The sequence below is a fragment of the Eurytemora carolleeae genome, unplaced genomic scaffold, assembly GCF_000591075.1.
Source record: "Eurytemora carolleeae unplaced genomic scaffold, Eaff_2.0 scaffold873, whole genome shotgun sequence".
NCBI classification, from domain to species: domain Eukaryota; kingdom Metazoa; phylum Arthropoda; class Copepoda; order Calanoida; family Temoridae; genus Eurytemora; species Eurytemora carolleeae.
The window spans coordinates 53,978-69,347 of record NW_019396770.1 but is presented as its reverse complement, the minus strand read 5'-3'; the positions used below and the strand labels follow the sequence as shown (position 1 = coordinate 69,347).

The 15,370-nt window shown below is 31.4% G+C and overlaps 1 protein-coding gene across 1 annotated transcript in view; it reads right to left on the bottom strand.

The window, feature by feature from the left end:
- Positions 1–1,360: 1,360 nt before the first annotated feature.
- LOC111708477 (putative Delta(7)-sterol-C5(6)-desaturase 2) overlaps positions 1,361–15,370 on the bottom strand; it is a 22,474-nt gene continuing 8,464 nt past the window's right edge. Inside the window, exons 3-14 of the mRNA XM_023481866.1 lie at positions 8,224–8,335; positions 7,910–7,971; positions 7,478–7,600; positions 6,234–6,321; positions 5,976–6,040; positions 5,246–5,312; positions 5,068–5,156; positions 3,601–3,661; positions 3,428–3,530; positions 2,813–2,898; positions 1,902–2,021; positions 1,361–1,781 (exon numbers count right to left, since the gene is read on the bottom strand). Of these exons, the coding sequence (XP_023337634.1) occupies positions 1,689–1,781; positions 1,902–2,021; positions 2,813–2,898; positions 3,428–3,530; positions 3,601–3,661; positions 5,068–5,156; positions 5,246–5,312; positions 5,976–6,040; positions 6,234–6,321; positions 7,478–7,600; positions 7,910–7,971; positions 8,224–8,322 (1,056 nt within the window). The 5' untranslated portion in view covers positions 8,323–8,335 and the 3' untranslated portion in view covers positions 1,361–1,688. The remainder of the gene's footprint in view (positions 1,782–1,901; positions 2,022–2,812; positions 2,899–3,427; positions 3,531–3,600; positions 3,662–5,067; positions 5,157–5,245; positions 5,313–5,975; positions 6,041–6,233; positions 6,322–7,477; positions 7,601–7,909; positions 7,972–8,223; positions 8,336–15,370) is intronic.

Genomic DNA, 15,370 nt, shown 5'->3' with positions numbered 1-15,370 from the left:
AGAAATAAATACTCCTCAAATAGAAATTACTTATACTGAAATACAAACTCATGAAATATGTACTACTGAAAAACATACTTCTTAAATACAAACTCTTGAATACAAACTCCTGAAATACAAACTCCCAAAATACAAACTCCTGAAATACAATCTTCTGAAATACATACTCCTGAAATACAAACTCATGAAAAACAGACTTCTTAAATACAAACTCATGAAATAATAACTCCTGAGATACAAACTCCTGAGATACAAACTTCAAAAATACAAACTTCTGAAATACAAACTCATGAATACAAACTCATGAAATACAAACTCATAAATTCAAACTTCTGAAATACAAACTTCTGAAATACAAACTCATGAAATACAAACTCCTGAAATACAAACTCCTGAAATACAAACTCCTGAAATACAATCTTCTGAAATACATACTCCTGAAATACAAACTCATTAAAAACAGACTTCTTAAATACAAACTCATGAAATAATAACTCCTGAGATACAAACTCCTGAGATACAAACTTCAAAAATACAAGCTCATGAAATACAAACTCATGAAATACAAACTCATGAAATACAAACTCATGAAATACAAACTTCTGAAATACAAACTCCTGAAATACAAACTTCTGAAATACAAACTACTTAAAGACATACTACTGAAATACAAACTTATGAAATATGTACTACTAAAAACAGACTTCTGAAATACAAACTCTTGAAACACAAACTCCTGAAATACAAACTCCCAAAATAAAACTTCTGAAATACAAACACTTGAAATATAAACTCCAGAAAAATAAACTTCAAAAATACAAACTCATAAAATATAAAATTCGGAAATGCAAACTTCTGAAATAAAAACTTCTGAAATACAAACTCGTGAAATACAAACTCATGAAAAATAAAATCATGAAAAACAAACTCTTGATATATAAAATTCTGAAATACAAACAATCGCAATATAAACTGCGGAAAGAAACATGCCTGCAAGATCAAACTTCTGAAATGTGAAACTCTTGAATATTTGGAAAATAAAGTATTCACATTTAATCTTTCATCATTCAAACCCATAGGTAAAGTTAACCCTTCGTGACCCAGCAGGTTTCTAGTATTCAAATTAAGGGAAATTCGAGTTATAAATGGATAATTGATTTTTAAACTTTTCCAAAATGGTTCCATTGCAAATTATTGTTTTCGTTCTTAGAAAAATAAAATTTTAACATCCATTTACGGTTTTGTCGATTGTTAGTTCCATTCACAACAGTTGATCGTTAAAGATGTGCGATCGTTAAAGATGTGCGATCGTTAAAGATGTCTTCTCTTTTTATCTCTTATTTGTCTGAAATTATAAACGCAGTTTTAAACATTTTATTTAACATTTAAAAGACAAAACAAAAATTATGATTCAGTCAATTTATCTTTTTTCATAATAGTTTCAAGTAGATGACATGGTGACATGATCTCATAACTGTTCAGTTTGTCACATGACCTTCTATTTGCCTTGTGGGTCACACTCACATGACCTTATATTTGTCTAGCAGGTCACAAGACCTTACATTTGTCTAGTATGCAACATGACCAGATATTTGTCTAGTAGGTCACATGACCTTATATTTGTCTAGTAAGTCACATGACCTTATATTTGTCTAATAGGTCATATGACCTTAAACTTTTCTAGTAGGTCACATGACCTTATCTGCCTGTTTGCTGGCAGCATGAACAGGTGTTGTATTATTCTCTTCTCCAGATGGTTTATTTGACCAGATCTGCTTCACCTAAAAACAAAATTATATAAAACTCTTATCCAGACAAGTTTATATCAAGAGTTCAATCAATCAAAATTCTAATAAATGATAACATTCCTCACAAAATAATATGTTGATATAATATTTTACCTCTTCTTTAGATCCTGCAAATGTTCCAAAAAGCAGATCAAGAGGAACATGCATAGCTCCATAGTTGCAATCAAAATGAGCATGATGGAGAAGATGGAAATAATCTCCACTTCCAGGCCACTATAAACTCAAAGTAAGAAAAAATCTAGAATCCTGTCTAGAATCCTACTTGGAATCCTACCTAGAATCCTACTTGGAATCCTACATAGAATCCTACATAAAATGCTGCCTAAAATCCTACATATAATCCGACCAAGAAACCTACCTGGAATCTTCCTTGGAACCGTACCTGGAAACCTACCTGGACACCTAAGTGGACACCTACCCGGAATCCTACCTGGAAACATACCTGGAAACCTCCTTTGAATCCTACCTGGAATCCTACCTGGAAACTTACCTGGACACCAAACTGAACACCTACATGGAATCCTACCTGGAAACCTACCTGGAATCCTCCTTGAAGCCTTACCTTGAATCCTACGTGGAAACCTACCTGGACACCTAACTTGACACCTACCTGGAATCCTACCTAGAAACCTACCTGAAAACCTCCCTGGACACCAACCTGGAAACTTATCTGGATACCTACCTGGAATCCTACCTGGAAACCTACCTGGAATACTACCTGGGCCCTACCTGGAATCCTACTTGGAAACCTACCTGGAAACCTAACTAGACATCTATCTGGACACCTACGAGTACCTGGAAACCTATCTGTAACCTATCTGGACACCTACTTTGACTGCTACCTTAAAACCTACCTGGAATACTACCTGGAAACCTACCTGGAAACCTAACTAGACATCTATCTGGACACCTAAGAGTACCTGGAAACCTATCTGTAAACCTATCTGGACACCTACTTTGACTCCTACCTTAAAACCTACCTGGAATACTACCTGGAAACCTACCTGGAAACCATCATGTCCTAACCAAGCACCAACTCCACAATCTATGAGAACAGCTAAAGCATGAACTGGGTGAAGAGACAGGGCAACTAAAATTAAACTAATAATAAGACTTATTCCTGTTTTACAAAGTGTTTAAAGTACTGCAGAATAGTACAATATTCATTCTACAGGATGAAATTTGTACTGCTAGTACATGTTTATATATTACCAGGTATAAGTACTGCAGAATAGTACAATGTAGCTTCTACAGGATACATATTTGTACCACTAGTACATGTTTATATATTACCAGGTATAAGTACTGCAGAATAGTACAATGTAGCTTCTACAGGATGTAAATTTGTACCACTAGTACATTATATATTACCAGGTATAAGTACTGAAGAATAGTACAATGTTGCTTCTATACAGGATGCATATTTATACAACTAGTACATATATATTACCACTTACCAGGTATAAGTACTGCAGAATAGTACAATGTTGTCTCTGCAGAATGCATATTTGTACCGCTGGTATATGTTTATATATAACCAGGTATAAGTACTGCAGAATAGTACAATGTAGCTTCTACAGAATGCATATTTGTACCACTAGTACATGTTTATATATTACCAGGTATAAGTACTGCTGAATAGTACAATGTAGCTTCTACAGGATGCATATTGGTACCACTCCATGCAGTCGGATTGTAGGACTTGTGATGAAGAGAATGAACCTTAAAAATGTAGGATTTTCAAGAATTTGTTTCTATTTCTATTTTGTTTCGTTGATTTTATTTAGTTTACCTTTTTGTACAAAAATTTACCAAAGTCTGGAACAGTTGTCGTCTTCCAAGGATGCATCATTCTACAAAATACATACTGAGGTGGAAACTAGAGACATTTTTACCATGGTTATATCAGATTTAACTTTGGTAGAATAAATGAAGACTACAGATTTTTCTAACCAAGATTAATTTTAACCATGGGTCTTATCATTGTAAGAGTTTTCGGCATCAATACAGCTCGGATTTTTAACCATAGGTCTACTTAAAGATAAAGTGGGTTTAAAGGGAGTAACCGGCAATGTAAGGTAGTTGAACTAAGTATGCAGTGTTGTGGAAAACTTCTTTCGGATTCATTTGAGACATACTAAACCTTTTAAAGATCTGTAAATCTTGAGTTTGAGCGCAAATTCGACATTCAAAACTCCTACTTTGGGGGTGGATATGTATTCAGAATTAGTTTTTTTTTGGATTATTAAATAACGACAACGAAAAATAAAGTAAAAATTATACAGCAATCTAATTAGATGGTTAGGAACATATTTCTCAAAAGAAATTTGTCAATAAATAAATGCTAAAATCGATTATTTCATTTTCATTATTATATTGAATTTCTTATTTTCTATGAATTTATTCGCAGATTTTTTCAAATTCTTCAAATGTCGTCTTTTCAATAATATTCCAGAAAATCTTTCTTTGTGAATAATAATAAACCAGAGTAATGAGAAAATAGAAACTAATAATTGAGCAAGATTACTTATTTTCGATGATAAGATTAATTTTTATTTTCTCAACATGTTCCTGTACGTAGCTATAGTTTTTTATAGAACTTTTTACATTTTATGTCGTCGTTATTTAATAATTTAAAAAAAAAACTAATTTTAAAAACGTATCCACCCCCAAAGTAGGAGTTTTGAACGTTGAATTTGCGCTCAAACTCAGTATTTACAGATTTTAATAAAGTTTACTACTGTGATCATGTGATCAGGGGCGTACAAGAGCATTTGTTTAGGGGGGGGGGGTCACTTTTTTGTGCCCCTTGGCAACATTGTGTCACCCCTTAAAACCCCATTTTTTGAAAAAATATTGATACCTTTTATAAGTTAGGGACCGCACCCCCCCCCCCTAAACACTTTGCTTTGATTGGACATACGGCTGCTATAATTTCTAGACTCTTGGTTGGAACTGTAGTCAATATAACCTAAAATCTTCTTATGCTAGTCAAACCAAACCATCTTTTTAAACTACGGTAGAAATTTAACCATAGTGAAACAAATCTCTTCAGTTTAGGGTTGCCCACATTTGCTTCTTTCTTTGTCAAATCAATTAATTTACCAAGATTATAAGAATATATGTTATCCTGAATGCATCCCTCGTATTGCTAAATTCAATGTTTTTGGTCGTACTTTAGGTTTTATCTTTTGTAGCTAACCTTAAATCCATTTTTAAAGAAGTTAATTTCGTTATAGTTGTTTATATATATTTATACCTGTGCACTAAATAGAAATGTGGGATACGGTAGTGAGTTACAGTAAGAGCAAGGATGAATGTTAGAATAGGTGAGACCGATAAACTATTCTATAAAATAGTAACTTTTAAAAATTTTAAAATTATGATTTTAAGGAAAATATTTTTTTAAAATTTTGACTTTTGAACGAAACTGTAACCTGTATTTTCATGGTACCGAGAGCCCAATGATGACAAAGAATAATTTCAATCAGACTTCCACACAAGCTGAATTTATCAAAACATACAAGGATTAGAATATTGCAAATAGCTCACCCCTCTGTCTTGGGTTAGCTTTAGCATTGTTCTTGTAGCAATGTAAAATATCGATGATTTCTATGTTTTCATTGAATAAATTCCAATATTAAGACATCTTTTCTTAAACTGGATAAAAATATTTATCAGCCGTTTTTTAAAAAATAATTTTAATTATTGGGTTTTATGATTAGATTTTAGATTCAAGAGTGGTCGACATGAGAACCAGAAAACGTTGGAATTCTTTTAGACTTTTTTAAATTTTGAATTGTATCATTTAATATATAATGTTGCATTACAAAATTATGTGCGACATTTTAGCACAACATTTACTTGCAACAATTTTCTGGTTCTCACCTGTACCGATCTTCAAAAAATATTAAAAGGGATTTTGAAAAAATTAACAAAAAACAACTTTAATAAATGATTTTCTGATATAAATTCTCTCTCTCAAATCCTTTGAAAAAAACATGTAGATTCATGTTCGCTCTTAAGATGTGTTCCATATACAGGGTTACCCACTAAGGATGAGACTTAAAACAACCGAAAACTTGTTTAATATGATGATCCTTTGGGTAAATTTAGTCTTCTGCCTTACATATAAGTCTCATCTTTGGTGGGTAACCCTGTATCTACCTGGCGGTTGTGGTCCAGAATGCGTCGTGTTTTATTTGCTGCATCGAAGGGTAGACTGGGTTCATCTAGAATATTCCATTGATCAACAGTTGTCGTCTTCATTTACAAGTTTATCTTTGTTATTTTGTATGTCGTCTAACATAAGAATCTTTCAAAAATATATTATATTGGAGATCATCGAATAATTTAGATATATGATATCTATAATTTTTAACTTAAATGAATGAAATTAGTTTTTGTTTTTAATTTGTTGTGAACCTTATATTTATGCAGTTTATCCTTGAGGGGGGAGAAATAGAGAAACCAATCCCAGAATCCACAGATTATCCAGGTTCCAACAATATTCCTAAATATATATATAATTGTAGATCACACAGATTATCCAGATTCCAACTATATTTTTATTATGTACATAGAGGGTGAGTCCAAATTATAGTTTGATGTGTGTCCTCCAAACAATAACGACACATTCTTGGTCTAAAAAATCTCTTTAGATGTTTTGAGGGTAAATCGCGAAACTCTCTTCTTAAAATAAAAAGTATACACACGTAAAAGCGTTTCGATACTATTTCTATCGAATCCTGAAGTTTCATCAAGAGCGGTAAATAGAATAATATTTTACATAATGCGAACCGTTCCGTCATCTTTGTTATTTTTATTTTGGTCAACTGAACAATAAATATTTCTTCCAAACCCTATTCCTACTCGTGGGAAGGTGTGAAAGGTAGACAGGGAGGGGGGGGGGGGGGGGGGGGGTTCGGACTTCACTATGTGTTGGTCTGTTGCAATACCATTTATTTTTTCTTAAACTAACACTTTAACTACTCATGCCTCTCACATTAGAAAGCCCTTGATAATTAAAGGCAGATTCAATTGAAATTTTTTTGCACAGAAGCATTGAAAGAGATTTTGAACTTTCTGTTTTTCTGTAGAAAAAGAAAAGGGACGTTGAGGTTTGCCCCCCCCCCCCCCAGGGTATTTTGGATAGAGGAAAAGTTGTAAGTTTCAAATTTTGGGATAATATTTCTTAATTGGTGAGACCTTGATATTACTGTTTCAAGGTATGAAAAATAGTCTATAATTACATTTTCATTTTCTATGTTTTAATAAGAAAAGTATAGCGGATTATTTTTTTTCGGGGCGGGGGGGGGCATGTGAGATACAAAAAAATAAATAAATAGAATTTTTCCCAATTTAACCAATTAATCAATCAAATCATTTCTTTTTCTCTTCGTCTTTAAAGACCCGTTCTAAACTGTCATGGTTAATAAACTGTCAGATCGGAATGTTTGTTTTAATATTTTATTAACTGAAAAAATTAGCAAGACAGAACTTTTGATGTTTATGTTTAAATAATGACCTGATTAATATATGGGAAACCCAGTCTAGACTGTATTCCCTACCAGGTGATGTTTATGTTTAAATAATGACCTGATTAATATATGGGAAACCCAGTCTAGACTGTATTCCCTACCAGGTGATGTTTATGTTTAAACATTGACCTGATTAATATATGGGAAACCCAGTCTAGACTGTATACCCTGCCAGGACCAAAACCAGGATAAGCTTCAAGTCCACATTTCTCAGGTAGATAGTACATACAGGCATAAGCCATCATCCAAGACCTGAAAAATAAGTCTTAATTGGCAAAATGATATTTTAATTTTTTTTTGAACGAAAAGATCAAGAATTCTAGATTTCTAGAATTAAGAGAATTAAAAGGTTCTATATGTTCAATGATTAAAATAGATTTTTCTCACCAAATTTGAGGAAAAAGCAGGTTTAATCAAACAATTTTGAAAATTGAGATGAAAGTCTTGTATTAGATTTTAAATAATGATTTTATCAATTATGAAAGTTAACTTTTTAAATTTTATTTTATTTTTTTCTTGTTTTATAATTTTGAACAAATGTTCTATTTATAAAATGAAGACCTGGCTGATGCAAGGAAGGCCATACAGTGACCAGAAATATCCATCAAAGGATTCACATAGGGCTGAAATTTGAAATGATGTTCACTTTCTTTTTCTTATAGAATAAAATGGATTCTAAAGTCAAGTTGATATGCTTGTATCAGCTAAAATCATTGTTTTATATTAATTAATAAAATTTATGAAAAACACAGCAAACTTGGAAAACTTTTAAAATGCGTTTTTATGAATAAAGTATTTTATTTTAACTGTTTAGTTTAATACGAAAAATAAGTAAGTAATATATTTCAAACAAAAAATGTATTGATAGAGCTCACCTTTTCAGGTTTTTCATTCTCATCCTTCCTTATAGCAGCAGAAACATGACCTAGAGGCCATATAAGAGGAGCCAGGAGGGTAGGTCCTGATTTTACCATTCTTAGATTTGCTAAAATAAACAACTTATTGAACAAGGTTGGAGCTCGAAAGAATATTTCGTTTTTTTTTGTTGAAATGCTTATTGCAAACTCGAAACACAAAAAAAACCTATCCCCTAATCAAATATCGACTTATATCTGGAAAACCTTTTACTTGTTTTTCTGAAAAATCCTGCAACTGACTTTTAAAATGGAGATACCGCAATTGGTAATTGTCAATTTGTACATAAAAGTATTTTATGTTTATAAAATATTGCCAGGTCTAATTTAAAAACTAAAAGATCATCCACTTAACAGTTTACTTAGAAACAATTTGACTAGCTTTGACGACTGCTTAAAATGAAATGTAATAAATGTTTAATTTAAGCTTAAAACACAAAATGATAAAAACAGACATTTTGCGGTTAAAGACAAGAAACTAATAAAAAAACAAAACAAGTTTGAAACATATGTTGATAATTACAAAATCAGGGATTAATATAAGTAAAAACAATAAGAGAACTGAGTTCTTACCACAAACTTTGATGTTTTAATCCCTGTATCGTTGTAATTAACTGTCCGAAACCTTAGATATTGCAAAGCTGTACACCATCAGGTTACAAAGAAATAGGGAAAACTCAAATCCTTTATTAGGTTATATTGTTGTAAACAAACTGAAGTATATGATTTCAACTTGGAAAGAGAAGTCCATACTGGAAAGTGTATACTGTACAGAATTTATTATATTTTATAAAGCAATATTACACTGTAAGAACAAACTGTACTGTCAAATTCCCTACTGCCCTAAAACCAAAGAGAATATAATATATATTAGAGTGGAATTTAGACAATCCCTCGATATGAATTTTGTCAGTCCCTTTCAGCCTGAAAGGGAGTTCAAAGTGTACAAATCATGTAAATGTTCACAAATTATATGCAGTAGAGTACATTAATACAGTATGTTCCCTAGACTATCCATTTCAATTTCGAATTTTTAAAGCTGTTAAATAAACTTTATTAAATGAATTAGGTGAATAAAAAACATCAATTGATTTATTGTTTTAACGTAAATTAATCCTTTGTAAAGTGAAAGGCCTAGAGTCTATGTGAAATGATCATCAGTCAATTATTAAACCAGCCTATTTCATAATTTGGTTATCTTTTAATATTAATTTTAGATTTTCTATAAAATGATGTTCCATGGCCCAAAAGGTTATATATAGCACAAATATGTGAAGTACACCTGCAGTATGGAAACAGTACAACAAAATGGCCGTTTTACAGTTTTTTATAGTAAATTCCACTTTATCATATATTCTATTCTCTTAGCTTAAAACTGAACTTTTACATCAATTAATTGGACTATTGTGCAACGTGCTTTATGCAGTATATTGTGTACTGCAGGTGAACTTCTTTATAGAAAAATAAATCATTCTTCTAGAAAGTTAAGACGCCTATTTCAATTAGAGATACTTACGAAGAATCTTTGTAAGTAAGTCACCGGAAAAAAGTTTCTGGAAAAAAAACCTGGAAATAAAAACTTTTGCAAAAAAGTCACAATTTTCTGAAGTCCTAGGAAAAAATGTCATTGAAAATAAAGTACAGTGTTAAAGATTACGAGGACTTTTTTCCTAAAATAATATGAGGGCTGCCAATAAAGTCTCAGGAAATAAGATCACAGGAATTGAAGTCCTGAAGAAAAAGTCCTTTGTCTTGTGAAAATGAGGTCAAGTCTGAGACGTTTTTAAAAATAGGATTTTTTTCTAAGCAGTTGCATATTGAATATATCCAGGGGTGTTTTCAATATCAATTGTAAACATCCTTTGTTCTTATGCATAAAATAGGACTATTTACGGGGACGTTTATACATGAAATCCTACTGGAGCAGTAAAAAAAGTCATATCAAATAAAGTCTCAAAATTGTTGGACTTTACCTTGAAAAATTTTTTATTTCAAGGACTTTTTTGGCGGTTACCACTTAAAAGAAATCTACTTTTGATTCACATTTTATAAATACACAGAACACATAACATGCTATATTTTTAATGTGTGACATAACTAGACCATATCCCTCCAGGATGTCCCTGTGAACCAGGATGATACTTTAAGTCACTAAAACCTTAAGGCTAATGAATATCCTGCCATGTCATGGCCCATCTCATGCAAAACAGTTAAACAGATTGTTAAAACAAACTGAAATCTTTTCCTAATTTAAAGCAAGAAGTAATTAAACCAAGCACTGTCGCCAGTTTAACCAGTTCTCTTGAGCGCTGGATCAACTGAAATAGAGTAGTTCAATTTAGTCTAGGTAGTTCAACTACTTCTCTATTTTTCAAAATTTGGTCCCAGGACACTTTCATTTTGCTTTTTATTTCTATTTAGTCACTTGGTGCAACAATATCAATACATCACGTCGTTAAAGAAAATTGGCTAAACTCAAGTTCTATATTTTTAAAACAAATTTTCGTTATGCCAATCGAAAATAATGCTTTAAAATGTGTTTTTTAAAATTTTTTTTTATCAGGAAAGACTATCATTTCATACAACAAGAATTTGAGAAAGAAAAGAAAAATATGATAGAAGAAGAATAAATTACTAAAACTTAATTATACAGCATGTTTAACAATACAAAATGAAAGTCATTCTGTAAAACTTTGGTTCAATCTTAAAAATGATAAATTATTTAAGGATGAATCTTTCAAAAAAATCTTACTTTTCCTTAATACATATCTATATAATAAAACAAGACACTCGTATATGTTGCGTATAGCCGGCCAAACGGCTGTACCGATTGGGCTTAAATCTTTTGTGGACACTAATGGGTGCCCAGGGGGTGTTAAATGCTAAAATGAATTCGAAATTTTTAAAAAAATTTTTTTTATTTTTTTCTTCAATTTTGTTTTTTCACGGGCAACGCCGAGCCTTCAAGCTAGTTACAAAAAAAACAGTATAGTTCAATACTGCAATCATTACCCTTGTCAACTAAAAAAAAACACTGATCCGCATTTTGCAGATTTATTCCACTATACAGCAAATCTTTTTTAAATCTTGGTTTTTAAGGGCAATGACAAATTTTAACGATTTTTTTTGAAATAGTGGCATAAGAATTTTACTAAAGACTAGATTTATTTATTGATTGTCATGATTAGAAACATATATAGACTTTTAAGATGTATACTAAAACTTTAAACATTTCTTACGAAGAAAGGAAGATATTTGGAGAAATATTTCTGGAGTAAATTTAGTTTGTATTGTTGTAATCTTTGATTTAAATAATACAATGTTTTGAAAAATGCTAAGATTTAAACAAATCATACAAATTTTTAAATTTTATCTGAACTACAAAAAAGGATATCGATTGTATCAACAATTATAACAGATGAAATTTAAATTTTTTCTCTAAATATTTTCCTTTTCAAGTAAAAAATGTTTAAAGTTTTACATACCACTTTATTAGTCATAATTAGGCACTATTTATGTTAATTGATACTTCACATCTTTAAGAAACCTCTTATGCCACTATGTCGAAAAATTAAAAAAAATCTTTTATTTAAACTTAAAACAGAAGTTTAAAAAACCTCCTGTATTACACAGGCAGAATTTGATGTATTGCGCATGCTCATTTCTGCATTGCGGCGGCTCGGTCTGTCTAGAAAATCTGGGAGGCTTGTGTCTGCATAGTGGAGGCTCATGGCGTCTGGGGGTTCCCTACCTCCTTGGGGTGGGTTACATAGAGTGCTTGTTATTTCTTGCTTCATCTACAAATACGACTTTACAACTTGAACCTAATTAAAATATACAGGCTTCTCTTCTATATAGCTTGGTTCGATGCTTGAAATGTCGACTTCCAAGAAAAAGCAAGATCTAAAGAGCACTGTATGGAGATATGAAAATCAACCTTTTAAAAATTTTACACATTGCAGAGAAAAAAATTGGTGTTTATTTCTACACATTTGTACATTACTTTTAAGACTACTTTGTATACACAGGGTTACCCACAAAGGATTAGACTGCAAAGACGGCCTGAAACTCTTAAAACATGACAAACCAAAGGTTTAATTGAGTCTTCTTGAATATAGTCTTGTTAAGGGATTATTATATGATTTGGCAAAGAAAGAAACAAGTTTACAGTTTAAGGAAACCGTGTAGTTATGGGAAACCGTGTAGTTATGGGAACACGTGTAGTTATGGTAACACGTGTAGTTATGGGAACAGGAGTATAAATTCTGTAAAGTCGTCTCTGAGGTCTCATCCTTTGCTGGTAACCCTGTATGTATTCTCGTGATTTAAAATATTTTGGCTCATACCTACTGCAGACCTCATCTTAGAATTTTGAGATTTTCATAACTTATCTAAGGCATATTAGTATAGATGATTTAAGAACAGAAAACAATTTTAACTGGTATTTCAGGTCATTGATTCAATTCTATTTTTGTTGTTTCTTTCATCCCTTGATGCTTTTATTTAATATCATGAATTTTCTTACTGAATGAATTACAACAGAGTTTTAATAAATGTTAAAATTTTGTCAGTAATATTAATCCAAATTAATCAGTAATATTGCATGCTTGTTACAATTTTTGCAGTTTTAACTTTTAATGGCGTTAACGGTTTGCGGAATAGTTAAACTATGTATATTGATCCTTGTCTGTGAACTGAGCAGTTTCTGGAAATCCAAATCAACGGCATTTAGAAAACATTAAAACATGTAAATTTTTTTCTTTTACAAGTTTAATGCAATTTGCTCAGCCCTACAGTCGTTACTTTATTTTAACGTCTGATCAAATAAAATGTTTTATAACATATAAAAATTCTTATTTTGGTCACAAATATAATCCTAGTAGTTTAAAACAGCTGCGATGTGATTCATGTCCTTCCTGTTCAGATATACTCTAAAGGCAAAAGGCTTAATCTAAACTTGGGATCGTGATAATTGAAGAGTTTCAAATCATCTTTACAGTTTCAATATTTGTTTGTTAACCTGTATGAAAATGAACACTCAATTTAAAAATAACTGATTGCTTACCTAAACCAAGCAGCAACTTCCCAAGTCTGTACCCTGGCACAACCTGCCTACTGCCTAGAACATTTTTCTATAATACTAAATAATAAATACCGATGCCCTTCAGGTTGGATTCTTCTATTCTCTTCCTTAACGATCGTTAACGAAGGGTTGTCGTTAACGAAACGACAAGCTTTATAAATATGATCGTTTTTAAAAATGATTGTTTTTTAAACCAATCATTTTAAAAACAACCGTTTAAAAAAATAATTTTTTTAAAAAGCAATCCTTTTTAAAACATCGTTTCGTTTTTCGTTTTTTTCGTCGCCGTTTTCATAACAATATTGTTTTTCAAAATATTTAAACGATAACATCCCTACTCTCTGGTCAGTCAGAAACTCCCTTAAAGCCGTCAATGGATTTTTATTTCCTCATTTTTTGTTGTAGAAAACCATTCGTATAATCAAATGAAGTTTCTTGACTGAATTTAGAGATGTTCGAGGAGGAAGGGGCTATTGGGACTCAGCTCCCCCCCCCCACCTCTCTCGTGTATTTTTTTAATAAAAATAAATTATATACCTTACATGAGAAATTGCTAATTATAAAGACGAGGCGTTGGAAATTTATCCGATGATTGAGTACGCCAGTACAGCTGTATTTTGACGTCACATGGTTATTTCGGTTGTTTGAGAGTCTAACGTTAGTTATTTAACATAATTGTGAATTTTTTGTGCTAAAAATTAACTAAAATTAATCACATTAATTTTTTATTTTACAATTTATTTTTTCATTTGTTGGATATAAGGACCGTCTGCTGAATTATAGCTGAATTTGTGATAAAGTTATGCTTCTCTTTTGTTAAAAAATAGCCAATAATTGTTAGTGAACATTTTCAGATGTCGTCAAATATTTTTACTGTGGAATGGGATTTTAAGCGATGAAGAAGAAAGGGGACCAGAAATTTCCAAAATTATAAACGGCAAATAAATTTTGTTTAAATGTCGTCTTCTGTTTAATCTTAGGCAAAGAAATAATATCGCATAAATTATTGTATTAATCTTACTCTTCAATTGATTTATGGGGATTTGTTTCAAAAATAATTCACTAATTCAATAATTTAATTGGATCACACGAATTCCTTACGCTGACAGATCCCCGAGTGTGTAAAAACTATTACATTTTTAAATAAATATTATGACAGTATATTTTTCAATAATTCATTTAAATCAGGTAGAGAGAGAATTCAATCTTGAATGAAAAAGTATTCAGATAATTGATTACTGTTAAAAAGTACAAGGTTATATACTTTTATAAAAGATATGAGAAATTTTTTTTTCTTATAAACACTTCACATACTTCAAACCAAAAGTAAATGTTCTAAGGGACTGATAGATGTAATTTCAAGTCACCATCCCAGTAAAGGTCCTATCAACAACAGTACCATTTAAACATTTACTAAAGTGGTTTCCTTGTTTTGTTTTAAAATAACTATTTAATCCATTACAAAAGACAACATTATAAAACGTCAACAAGGTAAATGTATACACTAGATTTCTGGAGAAGACGACATTAGTTACTATCTTTGTCTACCCGAGAAAATGCGTCGAATTTGCGTAGATTTTCTAAAGCGCTATTTTTAATTAGCAAAGTCTTTGGGTCAATTATTTATTTCAAATCTATATTTCTATCTATCTAGCTATTTATCTATCTATCTATTTATTTATATCTTTCTATATACCTAATACCTATCTATTTATCCATCTATCTATTTATTTATCAGCAACGGAGATTCTTCTCTCCAAACATTTCACCGTCTGATCCATCTGTTCTCGGAGTCATCTCAGTTTTGGTTTAAAACCTCTCCTAGTTCTAGTTTACATCTCTCCTAGTTCTAGTCTACAACCTCTCCTAGTTCTAGTTTACACCTCTCCTAGTTCTAGTTTACACCTCTCCAAATTCTAGTCTACTGCACCTCTCCTAGTTCTAGTTTAAACCTCTCCTAGTTCTAGTCTACAACCTCTCCTAGTTCTAGTCTACATCTCTCATAGTTCACACGTGTAGTTATGG